This window comes from Agrilus planipennis, unplaced genomic scaffold (genome assembly GCF_000699045.2).
Source record: "Agrilus planipennis isolate EAB-ADULT unplaced genomic scaffold, Apla_2.0 scaffold65, whole genome shotgun sequence".
Lineage (NCBI taxonomy): Eukaryota > Metazoa > Arthropoda > Insecta > Coleoptera > Buprestidae > Agrilus > Agrilus planipennis.
Window position 1 is genome coordinate 57,116 of NW_020439271.1, and position 16,517 is coordinate 73,632.

The window sequence follows — 16,517 nt, forward strand, 5'->3', positions numbered from 1 at the left end:
ATTACCTCTTATTAAAGTGTATAAATTATAACGAAACATGTTTGATATATTACAAATTCGATACAATTTTCAGTTTAACAGATAAATTATAAAATAAAAAACAAATTTGAATGAAGATTCCGGTAGACGTGTTATATAAAAGCGTTGTATACAGTTATAAATAAACCATAATTAAACGGTAGATAGGGTATACAAACGTATGTATTAAAATTCAATACAAAAAAAATGGTTTCGGGTCTTTCCATTATCACATTAATTATCTGGCATACTTTATGTTTAATTAATTAATAATTACAGAAATAATGAAAAATAATGGCATATCTACCAATTAGAAAGGTTAATAGTACACAGCAAAAACAGTTATCGCGTTTATTTAATTCGTTGATATATATAAAACATTTTATAACGTGAATAGAAACAGAAATATCAAAATAATTTACATGTTCTTGTATTTTGAAGTTTTTGCATTTTATTTTATGATGTTGATGTTTTGATAGCACATCTAGATCAAGTGTGATTTCTAACATGATTAAAACATTTAAAATAGGTACCTACATAAAAGAAGATATATTTTTTGATATATTTAAATGCGCTTGAATTTTATATTTTAGAACAGAAATTAAAACTCTTAATATATTTAATTTAAAAATAATTACCTAGGGTAAAAAAAATAATGACGTAGATGGACACGTAAAAAAATGAGGAAGAAAGCAAAAGGGGTAATTGGGATAGGTATATGAGGCATAGAAGAATAAAATCTCAAGAAAAGAAATTGAAAGTATTCAGGACAGATACATAAGATAGATTTTAAAATTAGACAGAAACACATCGAAATACTTATTACATAAAGAAACAAAAAACAGAAAAATTGACCCATAAAATACTTGAAAAGAGCTTTTAAGTACTTACGAAGAAAAAGTGTTAAATTATTCAGAAGACACTTGTTATTAAAATAATGTATAAACTATAAAGATAATATACCGAATATTCAAACCGAAGGAGAGAAAATCACAAGGGAAAAAGGGAAAAACAAAAGAAATTTTTTTTTAATGGAAAAAGAATGGGCGTCCCTGCAGTGCAGATGGAAACTGAAAAAAGACAGAAGTGTAGTAGTGGATAGAGCTGGAATGTTTAAGTGAGGACATTAATAAACAGAAAAGAAGAAAAAAAGGATAAAAGGTTTGCACACCAATACAAGAAAAAATGGAAAGAAAGGGAGGAAAACCAAATTATTTGAAAGACGAAACAACAAAGAGTAAAAACGAATTAGTTTTCACAGCAAGTTTTACACTAGGAAGTGAGAATAGGACGAGGAGGTACTGGGAAGAAGAAAAGAAGAAAATGTGCAGGTTGTGTAAATTGGAACCTGGGAAGCTCGAACACATTTTTGAGAAATGTGGAATAATAAGGAAATGGTAGAAAAAAAATTGAGAAATTGAAATGGAAGGAAAGGATGGTCTAAAAAGAACGAAAAAAATATTATGGAGGAGGAAAATAGCAGAAAAGCCAGAAGAATAAAAATGTTTAGTTTGTAAAAGTCATATGTAGGTATAGTATAGGTATATATAAATACACCTTGTATATCTATATAAAATACAATGTTTTTAATAAAGCTATCTATTTATCTACTTTAGAATTCATTAATTTATTTTTGGTTTAAGTCATTAACCAAAACCAAACGTAGTTTAATAGACGTAGGTATTCGTGATTTCGTCAATGGTTATTACGTATAGGTATATATATTTAAGTATACAATTACAAATTGAAAGGATTAATTATTATTAAAACAAATATACTCAAGTATAAATATATAGACTTCTCTATACGCCCAAATGAAGAATATGATGAGATTTGCGAATGGAACATTAAAACGGCTACTATTGCTTATACTTACTAGAAACCACTTTTTATTCTGGTTTCGATCTTTATGATTACGTAAATAATTTGCTATTAAGTTTCTTATTATTTTGCTGTATTTTCTCATTTCTGTGTTGAGAAAAATGTATCGGAAAATTTTAGCATGCACCCAGTACAAATACCTGTACAATTTCTATATATTAATATCGAGGATATAGGGCTCACAATATTGTTGCTAATTTATTTTTACAGCTCGTAATTTATTTGAAATCAAACATGCAAGCGTTCGTTGATAAGCTATATTAAAAAACACGCATAGTTAATGAATAGTAAAGTAAAATAATATTTGCTGCAGCTGCTCGATTCTCAGGTAATTATCTCTCTAACCATATTAGAGGTGTTAAATAATAACTTACACGATATATTTTCGACCAACATTATCGAAATTAAATACATTATTAATGAGGTAATAATCAAGTCGGCGTGGTTTTTCGTCCAATACGCATGCGCCCTTCGCAACTCGTGTGCGTTGCCCTATGATTGGTAGATACTCGGAGGAGGGTAAATCATCAAACCCTTGTAAAATCCTTGCAAGTGGTTGTTGTGCTTTAGTTCCTCATTAGAGACCGTCGAGTCTTAGTTAAAAAGTTCAACCTGATCATTGAATGACAAAAGTTCTTTTTCTTTTTGTATTATACAAAAACATTTAGTTCTTAGCCAAGTGTTGCTTTTTTGTATTCATCTTTGGGAAAAGGACGTCTGCTTGATATCCTGCTGAGCTTTATTTAATTTTCGTGTACTTTAAAGTGATGGCCCAAGAAAGAATAACTACCGAAGAAGTAAGACCAAGAGTGTACAGTATAGATCAGATCCTGGGGGTTCAAAGTTCCCAGCGAAGATCAAGCGCTGAAGGTAAGTTGAACTATTATTTATTTAAGTATGTACCGTAACTAAAATGAAAATTGAGACCGTTGTTAGTTTTCATTTGCATATTAGGTACATGATGTGCTTTCATAAATTGTTGCACATGTTATGCTTTTGTTTTTTATTTAATGAGCGGCATGGTTAAGTATGAAGTTAGGAACTGATTTTCATATATACACATTGAAGAAAGTTTTAGTCTTTTCGTTAAAAGTATAGTAAAAACAACTAAGGGGTTGGTTTTTTACCAAGACAAGAATCTACATTAAGTATTTACCCAATTTATTGATCAGAATAATTATAAACAGACTAATTATTTCATCCTTCATTGAATTCATACGTTGGTATGTAAATATAAATATTTAAATTTTACTATTATGTTTAATATATGTGAAAATTTGGCGAAGGCGCCTGGCATGAGCTTTTATGCTATCGTATATAAAGCAGTCTACAAAAATTTTTCAATGGTTTTTAAAACATACAAAAATCTGATAAATAAACTAGTACAGTTACATAAGGGGCCATTATAATTAATGGTGAAAATTATAAAATACTGAAACGGAATAGGTAATTATTTATGTACTTATCAGAAAAGACGAATTTCGTGATAGATATTACGTATTTAAAGTAGATTTTTCGCATATAAAAAATTTCTTTTTAAAATGTAATAACACAATAGAATCGTTTTTAATTAACTTTTCACTGTTGAGAAATTCTTCGCTAAATTTAATTTTAATAATCAAGGGATCAAAAATCCTGAACATCTTGGTGTGAATACCTATATAAAAAAGAGGGAAGACATTTATTAGCCCTCTATCTAATTATTTTCTAGAGTTTATAAGTTATATTATTATTATATATTACCAATTTTTTCGAAAATGCTTGGTTTTATACCTAAACAATTGGAAATTAATGTTGTTTCAGAGCATTTCACAACAAATTTTATCTACTAATTATTAATTAGAATGTTTAAAATGAGCCTTTATCAGCGTATTCATGGGCGTTACAAATTGTTTTAATTAGAGGAGTAGAATAGTAAATCATAAATATTTTATGTATCTAAGTTACATTAACTTTTGAAAACTTTTTTGGTTTTGTAAAAATATTATCGGTTTAGCTTTTATGTATAGTTAAATATAGTGAAAGCAATATATTGTACCTAATAATACAGTAAAACTCGCTTACAACGTACACGCTTATTACGGACTTACGGCTATAACGTACCACAAAAAAAGTATAATGTGTCTAATTTCCTTTTACCGGAACTTTTGATATAAGGTACGGATTTTTAAGATCTCCTCAAATGCGTTATAATGGAGTTTCATTTTAATTTAAATGCATATACGAAATGAAAAATAGTTGACGAAATGATATACATATATTGTTTTAAAGTAGCTCAAAAGTGAGAAAAGAGAATAAAAGAAAGTGTTACGTAAAAATTAATTGAAACAATGTGTATATTCAATTTAAATATACTGTCATCATCTTCATAGGGTCGTCAGACTGGTTGGACACGCACCTTTACTCTTTCCTGTACTGAGCGAATCTTCGCATTTCTCTAAAATTAGAACATCCCGCATCCTCAACTATTTGCGAATAGTAATCTAATCTATAGGTCTACCTCTACTCCTCTTAACTTCTGTTTCTGTTTCTAAAATGTCTCCAACTATCCCTTCATGCCTGAATAAGTGTCCTACCAACTTATGTCACCTATTCCTTATTGACTTCCATAATGACCTCTGTTCTCCTATTCTATCTATCTAATATCTCCCAATTTCTAACCTTCTCCATCCACGGTATCCTCATCATTCCTCTGTAAATATACCGTACAAGACAACTTTTTAACGATAGAAATCCTTTAGGGTTTTTTTGCGACAAAAAGGCTCTTATTTTCGTTAACGAATAATAGTTGATGAAACATCTAGGATTACAAAGAGTCTGCGGAAAGAAGGTAAAAGCGTTCCTCCCTAAAGATACGTTTATGACCTTTTAATTTTAACCGTTCTTCATTCTTTCGGGAAGAATTTGAAAGTGTAATGAATGAACGTAAGGCTAAGGGAAGCGAATTGTTCTTCACATTTAAGCATCTAACCTACTAAAGGATTAACCGGGAATCTTACAGATAACTTTAATAATATGAAATGACCATTCGTTCGACGATATTAAGTCCCATCTCATGAACCACCCCCGAAGTTATTCCAATAAGTTTACGCGTAGTCCTGGTGATTTCGTACATTAAGAGGACGATAAGCATGCTTTATACCCTGTGAATCATCAGCCACACTACGATTATTATTATAATGTAGAAACCTGTAGGCACATGTGAACTTTGCACAGATACAGATTTAAATTATAGCGTAAATACACTTGGAGGCGATGAATCCTGCTTGTACCTATACATACGTACAGGACTAGTTAATTAAGTAAATGCATCTGAAGAAGCGCGACTATAAACTCCTTCATTTCTTACTGCTTCCAGCTAATTAATCAATTAACTAATTAAGAACTTTGACAGAAGACTGTAAGTAAAAAAACAAACGAAATGTAGGATTTAATGTTATTTTGTCTTGGCAAATTCGACCGTAAGGATGATGTAAACCTCAAGGATAAATGGCAAATTTATTCGATTTGTACTCAGGTAGACGCTTAAAAAAAATCGATAGCGTGCCCATTTTCATACATTAAAAAGAAATTGAAAAATGCTACATAGTATAATTCATAAGGTATGTACAAATATCAATTTGTACAGACAGTATAATTGTATAAATAAAATAATAAATTAAAAACTATATAGAGTATTCTCTACAGTTTGTCTGTTTTAACTATTTATATAATTTTTTATTTTATCTATACAATTGTGCTGTACGAATTAATCGAATCACATTATTACACTATGTTAGGTATATTTTCACGAACTGAGAAAAATTAATTATTGACTGAAAGAACCTACAAGGTACTTAAGACATTACACCAAAAGGCGATTTGTTGGCGTTGGCATAAGTCCTATATCAATCGTTTCCTAAATAAATGAGATTTGTTTGAATTTTAAACAATTACATATTGATGTATACAAATGTGGTCGAAGTTTCAAATCAATGCTCTCATTATTATCTGCACACGTACAAAGTGCTGTTTTTGTTCTGTCGGAGCTGCCTGCGACGAGCTAATGAGATCCAAAAAGATCGAAATCGCGATCCGCGTCTGACAGTTTCGACAAAATACAGACCACTTCGAATTATTTTGTTAAATTCTAGCATAGTAATGAGTTAGAACTTGCGCTTCCTTTTTACCCATGATGGTGTAAATTTGTCAGTTATGCATAACTGAAATGACTTTATTGGTATTAATTCTAATGATCTTGGTTAATTTTATCTGCGTATCCCACAAAATATCTTCCTACTTTAATTTTCTAAAGAATAAATGGTTTCACGTCGAATTAATAAAATTAGAGTAGCAAAAATAATTTTGATTGGTCCGCCATTCAATCATTTAATTTATTATATGGTTTGTAAAAAAATGTTTAATGTCGGGAATATTGTAATTTCTGTAATACAGTCAATGTTAATTAATTTTTAGTGATCACCTATTCCAACAAAAATTCCTGAGTGACTTGCTCTTAAAATTAAGTTACTGATGTGAAGTTACTTGACTACAATAATTTAATTAGCAGACAAAATAAGATCACATCGCGGTTATAATTAACATTTTTCTTTCATAACCTATTTTTTGTAGAATTTTTGGTGTTTAATTATTCAACCATCTATGTTTTGATAAATATATCTTAAAATTAACCTGTTTGAAAGGCGTATCATCCTGCATAGTTGGGGTTAGGTTAGGATATATGAGTTACTATAAACTGGTCCCATATAAGAGTTAAGAGCTTTCATTGTAACATTTTAATGCCTAAATAATGGCGACTGAAAAAAAAAATGAATACAGCAACACAGCCAAACTGAATTCAACGGTTAAAATCACATCGTATTTTTATTGATCTATTTTCTACCGGTTTGGATGAATAGAAAAATAAGTAGAGATTAGCGAGGTACCTACATTCATTGCGTGGAGTATACCTATGTATGTACATGCCTTATTCATCCTAGTAGGCTAGGTAACCGTGCAAAATCCGAACGTATTTAATCCGCTTAGCATTTAAGTAATATAATGATCGCATCGTGTTTAATTGCTGAACCCCTCTAATAAACATGACGTGTATGTGAAATACATTTATACAATACTTAATATTCGTGTATAGTATGTCTGTACGCATGAGTGTATACAGGTAGAATACCTGCCCTAAACAGACTGTAAAAGGTTTAAGGGTTGTTATTATATTTCAAGCATAAAACAACTCATGCTAACAATCCATACAAAATAAGCAAATTTTCTTTTTTTTTGGTATCTGATAGTAATTATCTAATCAAAATTAGTGGCATTTTTTTTGTAGAGAAATTTATTGATTATTTATTTGTCTACATTAAACTTTGGCAAGTACTTTCGATATACACATAAATAAAAAAAAGCAGGACATTCTTATAGATCAATTTTTGTAATATTTAAATCGTTCAATTTCCTTTCTTTACTCCTATATATAAATAAATATCTTTAGTTCACCAGAAAATCAATCACATGCATTAATTTTTAGTTGTTCCCACAAAGCGTAACAAAATATTTTAATCAAATTTTATTTGAAGACCTTTAAGTATGGTAATAGCTTAAAAAAGTATTATATAGTTTAGTTTTGACAAATGTACTATGGTATACAGTATCCGTAAGTTCCTGTTTAAACCACTAGTACTTACAACGTTAGTATTAGATATATCAAAATTATTTGTTAAAAATTAAAGTTATCACTTATAATTTGTTTAAGGACGCCAATTAGCAATAGTTTAAATATCTGTATTAATATTATATTAAGGTATTTAGATTCAGAATCAGATTCGGAATTAAATTTAAGAATCATTAGAAACGAGTCCGAAGTAAGTCAGGGTGGTGAAACGGTTGACCGTCTTCACTCACCCTTCAATTAGTAATTAACTTATTTAATAATAGTATTAGTAAACATTCATTAAGTAAATGCTTTCTCCAATTATATTAAACAAAAATTATTATTACCTCTTATTAATATTATTAAATCTATAAATTATATATAATTAAATCATAATACACATATAGTTTACACTCATCTATTTATAAAATATCAGACGCGAATTTTTGTCTCTTTTCTATTGTATACATACCTGTGCAAAACCAATAAATTTAAATTATCTGTTCCCAATATTAGTTTTTTGATTGATAAGGTTTATTAATGCTTATGTAATTTTTATACCCATCTCATACAGTTGATTACCCAATTACTATAAAAGATTTATTTGTAGGGTCAGTTAAACCTTCCAATTTAATTTCCAATCAGAATTAATTGACCTATTTGAAGAAAACCTATTAATAATTATTATTAAATAATGCGTTCAAACACAATGATTTTTGATCGCATTATGCGGGGCGAGGGAGAATGGCAAAACTGTCATTCACGCCCTTTAATAAATAATGACCAAGTGAATGCAATGCAAACCGAATTAATAGTTAATTGAGTTGCTTTGAAATACGTCAACAAATTTTCATTGAAATTTCCATGAATATATCAGGAAAAGCGCGCATTAGCCTTTGCCGCACACACGTGCTACATACAAAACTTATGAATAGCAAATTCACGAGCTGAGATAGTTATCTCCGGGGTGGACAAAGTGGACGGCTAATTCTGAACGAGTTGTCTATGCAGTTCGTACGTTCGGGTCATCCATAATAGCGCGTTTATATGTAAACTTTTATATAAAATGTTCGGACAACCCTTTTCAAATCATGGTAATTGTATACGTTCCGTCTAAAAATTGAAAGGCGTTTTTACTTAATCACGCGGTTAATAAAAGGAGAACAAACAGAAAAAAGGGACTAAAAAAGAATTAATCATTAATAATTTCTGTATCTAACCTATCTATCTAACGAAAAATGTCACAGTTAATGTGACCAAACGCTCCGTTTTGAAGGGGACTGATCCATTTCTCCAGGTATCCCATAAGAAAACTTCAGACGGAGAGTTATCTCACTTTCAGTAAAGTCAGCGGTAGATGATTTTTAATAGAATACGATTGAATTCTCTAATGCGAAGTTTTAAGCCTTCTTTAAATGTGTACCGAGAGGCAGAAGGTGCTAAAAAAATATTGGATGTTTTGATATAAAAATAATAGGTACGTTTATTGTATCAAATATACGGAAATATTTAATTATTTTTCACTAATTTATAAGTATATTTGCTTTTAAAGAGATCCCATGTGGTTGCCTACGGCGTGCCGATGAGATATAGTAAGATCCAAATCGCGATGCACGTTTAGTAGTATCGATAAATTATTGTTTGTATTAAATGTATTTCTTCTAACTGAAATAAAGTTGTTGCTATGAAAATGGAGATAAAATTACTATGGTCTGTTAACTTCCCATATATCAGGCAGAGCTAATCACAGTAATGTAAAAAGTTTTAATTAAAAATACTTGTATAGTCAAAAAGTTATTGGGAAGGAACTCTTTTAATTCATTTATAAGTAATTAAAGTAGTGTAACTGTTTTTTTTTTTTTGGGTGTCATGAACCATAGAATCTCCTTTTCTTATACCTTTACTACAAAAGGGACAATTGGAATATTCGTTGTTTACTTTTTTTACAATTTTTTATTAAACCAAACGATATACCTACTCATATGTTAGGTACATGTGTTTAACCATGTTTTAAAGCTTCTTTTTTCTATTACCTACACTGATACTTAAAAAAAACCGTTTTAATTACGATATTAGTTAATTACTTAAACCTTTTGAAATGCGAACACTTCCTCAAAGTTGATTTTCCTTACTCTTGCCTGGTATAAAGTCTAATAATACATATACTGTAGTTTCCTGTTTGAAAAGTTCGGAAAAAATCTCGAAATGCTTATTTTTATCCTTTTTTTGTATTGTATTGTTTTAGAGCTCGAAAATAAAAATGAATGCGTCAGCGAGGGTGAAATTGTTGAAGGCGAGGGGATGGAAGATATGGCAGAGTCGAGGCCGCGGAAAATAAGAAGGTCTCGGACAACGTTCACCACTTACCAGTTGCACCAACTTGAAAGGGCGTTCGAGAAAACTCAGTATCCTGATGTTTTCACAAGAGAGGAATTAGCTATGAGACTGGATTTAAGCGAGGCCAGAGTGCAGGTAATGAGTTAAAAAATATTAATTACTATTTACAATAATTAAGAATATTAGAAATATATGCATAGGCGTAGATAGATAGAGGCAAAGGGGACACTGCCTCCCTAGCAAGCTCATTGAACTCCCTGGAAAAGGCTCTGTCCAGTTACGATATCGTTACAAAGTTTAAAAACATAGAAATCAAACTCATTAAACCTGTATAAACTTACACCTACTGAAAAATCTGTCCCCCTCTAGGAAAAATCTCTCGCTACGTCCATGAATATACGGCCGTGTTCGTACGTTACGTCCAACATATACCTACATCTACAGCATAAATTTGTAAACAACAAAAATACAAGGAAAAATGAAAATTTTACAATCAACTACGTTATTTTGTGGCTTAAGCAATGGGAAATTATAAATGTATTGTAAACAGGCGTTTGTGTCAGAAACACAGTGTCCTAAACAACAAGTTTTTTGGAAGATATTCCTAAAAATCACCAAATGTAAATTTTTTGGACCAACAACGATTAATTTTAACCGCATCGGATACAAAATTTCTTCTATTTTTTGCAAAGAAATACATAGTTCCTAACCTTCTTTTTTACTTCAATATTGTTTTTAAAAAGGCACTTTATTATCTAAATCTAAATCATCTTCTAAATAGTTACGAAATTTTCACAGATAATATCAGACGATGATTATCAACAAAGTAATGAGCAAGTCCGCTAAATACATTATTGGCGGCATTTTCCCTATTTTTGAAACATAGGTAATGTTTTTGTTTATGTGAAATCTAATACACAGTTCCATATTTTCATTCTTACAACTTTCTAATGAGAATTGTTTGTTTAATTAGAAAAGTAGGTAAGCACATAAGCGTGTTAGAGGAAAAGATAAAATAACAATTTTAAAAATGAAATTCAAACATTAATTGCTATAATAACGATTAAACAGTAAATTAATTGATTTTTGCCGCATGACTAAGTGCTTTTGTAGAATATAAATTTGTGCTCAATTGAAATGTGTGCTTTTGCGGAGTTCTAAATTAATTGTAATCGATTTTAAATCAGTATTGTTCACCTGCAGGCAATAAAAGTCGTAAAATACTTTTTAATTTAATTTCATTCAAGGTTAGTGAGCATATTGTTGCGAGTAATTAAGAAATCATTTGTTTTTAAGGAAACAGGGAGATGTTACTTTTGTTTTTAGCTCTTATTATTTTATACTCTTTTGGTATTTTAAACATTTAATTAGATATTAAATTATGCAAAATTTTTATTAAAAAAGAATTTTTTTCTGATTTTTATTCTGTCATTAGGAATATTTTGTGTTTATAAGGTTCTATTTAATGTTACGCTTATCCAATATTACATGTTTTTATAAATAATGTTTAATATATATGTTACGGTTAATATACTTACCTGGCTAGTTTGTAAGCTAGCTGGATTCTGAATAGAACACAAACTATCTATCCAAATGTCTTGTTTAACGGATATATGCTAAGAATGATAAGGTTACGTGTGTGTTATAATGATGTTATGGTAGGAAAAGACAACACTTACGTAACCTTCGAATTCTAAGCATATCTGTCAAACCAGATATTTGGACAGTTTGTATACTATCCAGCTAGTTTACAAACTAGCCAAGTAAGGATATTAGGATGTATATGAACGGAAAATTTTACGGTCTAAATCACAGCTTAGCATTCGGGAGGATATCCGAACTACTAATTTCAGTTGATTAATATTTTTCCCAAGGGCCTCCAGAGCCCTATTCAACTACGTCCCTAAATTGTTGAATATTTACGTACATTTTACAATAATTCTATTATCACAAGTGCAACGGGATGAAAAATATTTTTACGTATTACCCACCTAATATTTACAACAGCATTCTGTGGCATTTTGTGATTGTTTCGGTATAATTTAAAAAACAATTCATTATTAATTATTTTTCGAATATTATTTCGTCGAAAATTCGTGACTAATGCTTTATCGGAACAAAAAGATCGACCAGTGTAGATTACATGTCAAAGAAAATTTAAAGTACTTAAACGTTTTATCGGTTTATTTGCAAAAATATTATAATTATAAATTAACAATGCATACGTGTAGGAATGTATCATAGTTGTCTTTGTTTATGCCGCACATCATTAACAATTCCAGTACTATTTATTTAATTTCAAAAAGCGATAATAATAATAATTAAAGAAAAATACTTGGCACAGTTTAGAAATTGATTATCCCATTATGGCTTATTAAAATATTAACAATTTTTAATTATGATACCGTTTTAAAAACACGAAATTGGTATATATATATTCATTTTCGTAAATATTTAGTAAGTAAACAATTAAAAAGCAATTATTTTTCAACGTTTATTGATTGTTTTGTCCGGCAGAAACGGAGGTTGATGCAATTTTTTTATTATTCACGTCAGTTATCTTTAATAAGTATCTGTATAATCATCGTGCGTATAACGTGCGACAGATCCAAAATCAATAAAATAGTAATCCCGAGTACTAACGACGCTACAATAAAGAAGTAGTAATAAAAACACTAAACATTAAATTAGAAAAAAAATATAAGAGCCTATTCACACGGGTTACATTTTGCAGCGCTTCTGAACCGCTACAATTGAAATCTATTGTTTTAAATTGATGCTAAATAGTCGCTTCACTAAGAAACTTAAACATGAATTTATTCATAAAAGAATTAAAACCTAGAAACGTTTTCATGTAATATTTATTGTTTTTTATAATAATTAAAAAACGATTCAATTGCTTTTTACAATAACCCAACTTTTAAAACGTTTTTAATACAAAAAAGAGTACTGTAAATACCTAACGATTATCTGAATATTATTGAACTTTTTATAAATACATAGTTAAAATTCCGAGAAAATAGGAAATCTTAACTAATATGTGAGTTTTTTTACTACCATTTCACGTCTAACTATTTAACTGATCATCATCAAATTTGGTACTTGTATTGTCAGGGGCACAGAAAAGGACATATGGTATTTCTTATCCCGAAAATATATATACTCTTTTCGAGGGATAGAAAAATTAGTTTTATGCGGTTGTTGTTGATCTTTGGTACGTATTATTTAAGACATCAACGGGAGTGACCCGCGACTTCACCCGATTTTCTTCAAAAGATTATCGATTTTTTTTAAAAAATCACGATTTTTGTCAACTTTGAGTGCAGTCTATTCCAATAAAAAAGAACAGCATGGGAAGAAAAAATGAGTGAAAATCTTCTTTCATATCGACGTAAATCGTGGAAAGATGTATAGAAATATCATTTTACCAATCGATTGCTTATACAGTAGAACCTTGATAACTTAAACCTCGATAACGTAATAACCTCTATAAATTCATAAAATTTTGGGTCCCTTCCCCTCGGAGTGCAAAACCTATATTATTTAAAATAAAAACCCCCCATAACTTAAACGAATAATTTGGGCATCGCACCTCAGTAAGCAGTGAAAAGTGATTTGAATCGGGAGAAAGTCTTCTATGTAAAAGACGAAGAATTGCTGAATTTTAGACCGTATAGAAATAAAAACATTAGTGTTAGTGGACCTATATTAAAGAAAAAAACTGAAGAGTTTGCTAAGTCACTGGAAATCCATAATTTTAAAGGTTAAACTTAAACCCTTAGTAAGTAAAAACCTCAATAACTCAAATTATTTTACGTTTCCTTTGGTGTTTATCTTTCTTTCTTTAGTGGATAAAAGAAATTTCATGTTTGTGAAATCCTTACCTGTATAGTTCATAATTTCATTTGTCCGTTTTCATTGTAAAATTTGCTTAATTTTCAATATTGATTCATCTCATAGAAGATTATTAAAATGTATTAAGAAGAATGATAGGCAAATAATAATAGCATTACGTCTTCCAAATAGAAGGTAAGGATTTCGGTACACTGAAGTGTTTCTCAGTCATTTGATACGAAATTTTGAGAGGACCAATTCATTATGTTTTATAGATTAATTTGGGGGAATCGAAGTTGAAATAATTTAATTATAAAAGTGCAGTGTAGAGACTGCTATTAACAATACAATAGCATTGTCGAACATTCGAGGCGCATTAGGCCGAATAATTAAATATAGAAAGGAGAGTATGGTGCTACAAGAGTAAACGACTAAAAAGGAATAGCAAGGAAACTGAGTGCCATTGCGAATGTAATTCATTAATTACAATTGTAAACGACTGCCAAGCATTTTATTTTGTCTCTAAATTACGGCATTAGAGCAAGAGAAGCACAATTACGAAATTGGCTTCTATTGTCTTACAAATTAGCTGAGAACAACGTATGGAAAAAAGTTGCAGTGGCAGGAACACTGAATTTCCCCCTTTTCCTCTTTACTCTCTCTCTTTCCCCTTTTTTCTCTTTCTCTCCCTTATTATGTTGTGTAACATATAAACACAAACGAAGTTGAATATTTTTATAATAAGTGGATTTGTTACAAGAATGCATAACTAAATCAGTATGATGGTTTAAAAAACGCAGTGCTAATAGTGATTTTTCAAGGGCCTTTCAGTTAGCCTTGGCGTTTTTCAGAAACATATTTTTCAATAAGGACCTTTGCATTTACGTTTAAAGTCAGGACACCTTTAGGGATAGATATTCAGGAACAAAAAAGATTAGCATGCTTAGATTTGCGGATTATGTAGCAGTGTTATTTTCTAAGGCAAGGAGAAGTCACATTTAATTTTTTTCTTATTAATTTGAGGTTATCTGTAGTGGTAAAAATTAATTCACATTAACTTTTTTTTTCTAAAATTCTCAGACAGAGTAGAGTTTTAATTATAAAAAATCGGTTGTCTGTAAAGTCGGTTTACTGACGATAGTTGAACGTGACAACGTCATAAGAAAATACTGATGGAATGGTTTCATTTTTCAAAAGAAAATTTTAATTTTATTTGTTTGATAGATATTTTGTATGGATATAGAGAAGGAGGTAAATGGAAATGTATTATTGTATAGCAGCTGTCCACGCGGACGCATCGCTCACTCAAGTAGGAGAGAGACAGATGTCGAACGCTGCCGAACGCGGAGGCCGATTGTGCCTCTTTGTCGCTCGTTCCGCGCTCTCGCTTGCACTTCAAGCCTTAAATGGAACGCCTCAGAGCGAGGTAACGCCGCATGAGTCATGTTTTTTCGTGCGTGCAGCCGGCTCCATCGAATTATAAGACGTTGTCACGTCAAAAATGGTATCGTTATTGAGACGAGATTATGGTATGAAATAAAACAAACATATTGGTATGTAGTAAGTGATGTGTAGTAAAAGTAGAAGACGAAAAACTAGGAGAAGTCGCCGATTTTCGATATCATAGGGAGCAAGTTGGATACATATTAGAAGAGTTAAAAGGGGTAGAGCTAGATTATTGTCCTTGTTTTCGAGAAATGCGAAGATTGATTAAAGATGGGAAGAACACGAAGTGCCATGTTCAAGCCAAAGACCTTATTATGATAATGATGATGAATGAAAAGAGAACTTCTAATTTATTTGCATGTTTTAACAATTTAATGGACTTTATCATTTTTACTGAACATTTGAATAAGTAGAAAGATGATGGAAAATTAATTTTAATGTGACACTGTTTATTTTGTCCAGTATTTAACTAATACCATGAACCACTCGTAGTTGTATTATTATAATTATATTTAAAAGTCATTGTCAATTAAATAAGTTTACGTAAAGTAACGTTGCGCAACATTTTGCATCAACTAAAATTCCATTGAAAATTGTTTTCTGGGAAATAATGTAACATTTTATCTTGGCTATGCATTTGACAGCTCAAAGTAGGTGAAAAATCGATTCTAAGATTTGATTCGACAGTAGCTGCGAAGCTAAATAAAATCGGACGACGAATAAATACCTAATTGTTGTAAGTTTTCATTCAAAAATAATTCTTAATATACTAAGGTATGTGGCGAGTTCCTTAAAGTTACTAAGGAACTTGTTGAGAATATTTTCATCATCAGTGAGTGACCTTTACGGCAAGCATCGTAGATAGTATTCGAGTTTTCCGGACTTATTAACTGTGGCCTTTAGAATTCTCTAAAATTAGAAATGTTTCGCCTGTGCTTACGGAAGACATTTTCAAAAGATGAGTACAGGTGAGTATAGGCGTTTTTGGGCGACCTTCGTTTGGAAATGAACTGCAGATGCAGGCGAACCATCGGAATGAAAATTCTAAAGACCGCGGCACACGGCCCCTCACACGCAATATTGAAATCGTAATTGTCTTTAATTTTTGGGAGGTCAAGATATTACAGTATATAAGTCGAACCTAATTATCACTATATACGAGGGTGGATTGATAAGTTTCCGGCCTAACCAAGAGATGACGCCACTAGGCCTACCTTGAGGTGACATTCTATAGTACCATCCTTGGATAGCTTGTAGCTATAGTTTCAGCCCGATCTCCTTGCTAGTGTAGGTTTGACAGCACGCTGAACAAGACGCCTCTGTGGTTTTCGTAAAAATGGAAAAGCAGGAAAATCGT

At 30.7% G+C, this 16,517-nt stretch overlaps 1 protein-coding gene across 1 annotated transcript in view; it reads left to right on the plus strand.

The window, feature by feature from the left end:
* Positions 1-2,503: 2,503 nt before the first annotated feature.
* Positions 2,504-16,517, plus strand: part of LOC108734110 (aristaless-related homeobox protein-like) — a 30,528-nt gene continuing 16,514 nt past the window's right edge. Inside the window, exons 1-2 of the mRNA XM_025978291.1 lie at positions 2,504-2,769; positions 9,789-10,015. Of these exons, the coding sequence (XP_025834076.1) occupies positions 2,667-2,769; positions 9,789-10,015 (330 nt within the window). The 5' untranslated portion in view covers positions 2,504-2,666. The remainder of the gene's footprint in view (positions 2,770-9,788; positions 10,016-16,517) is intronic.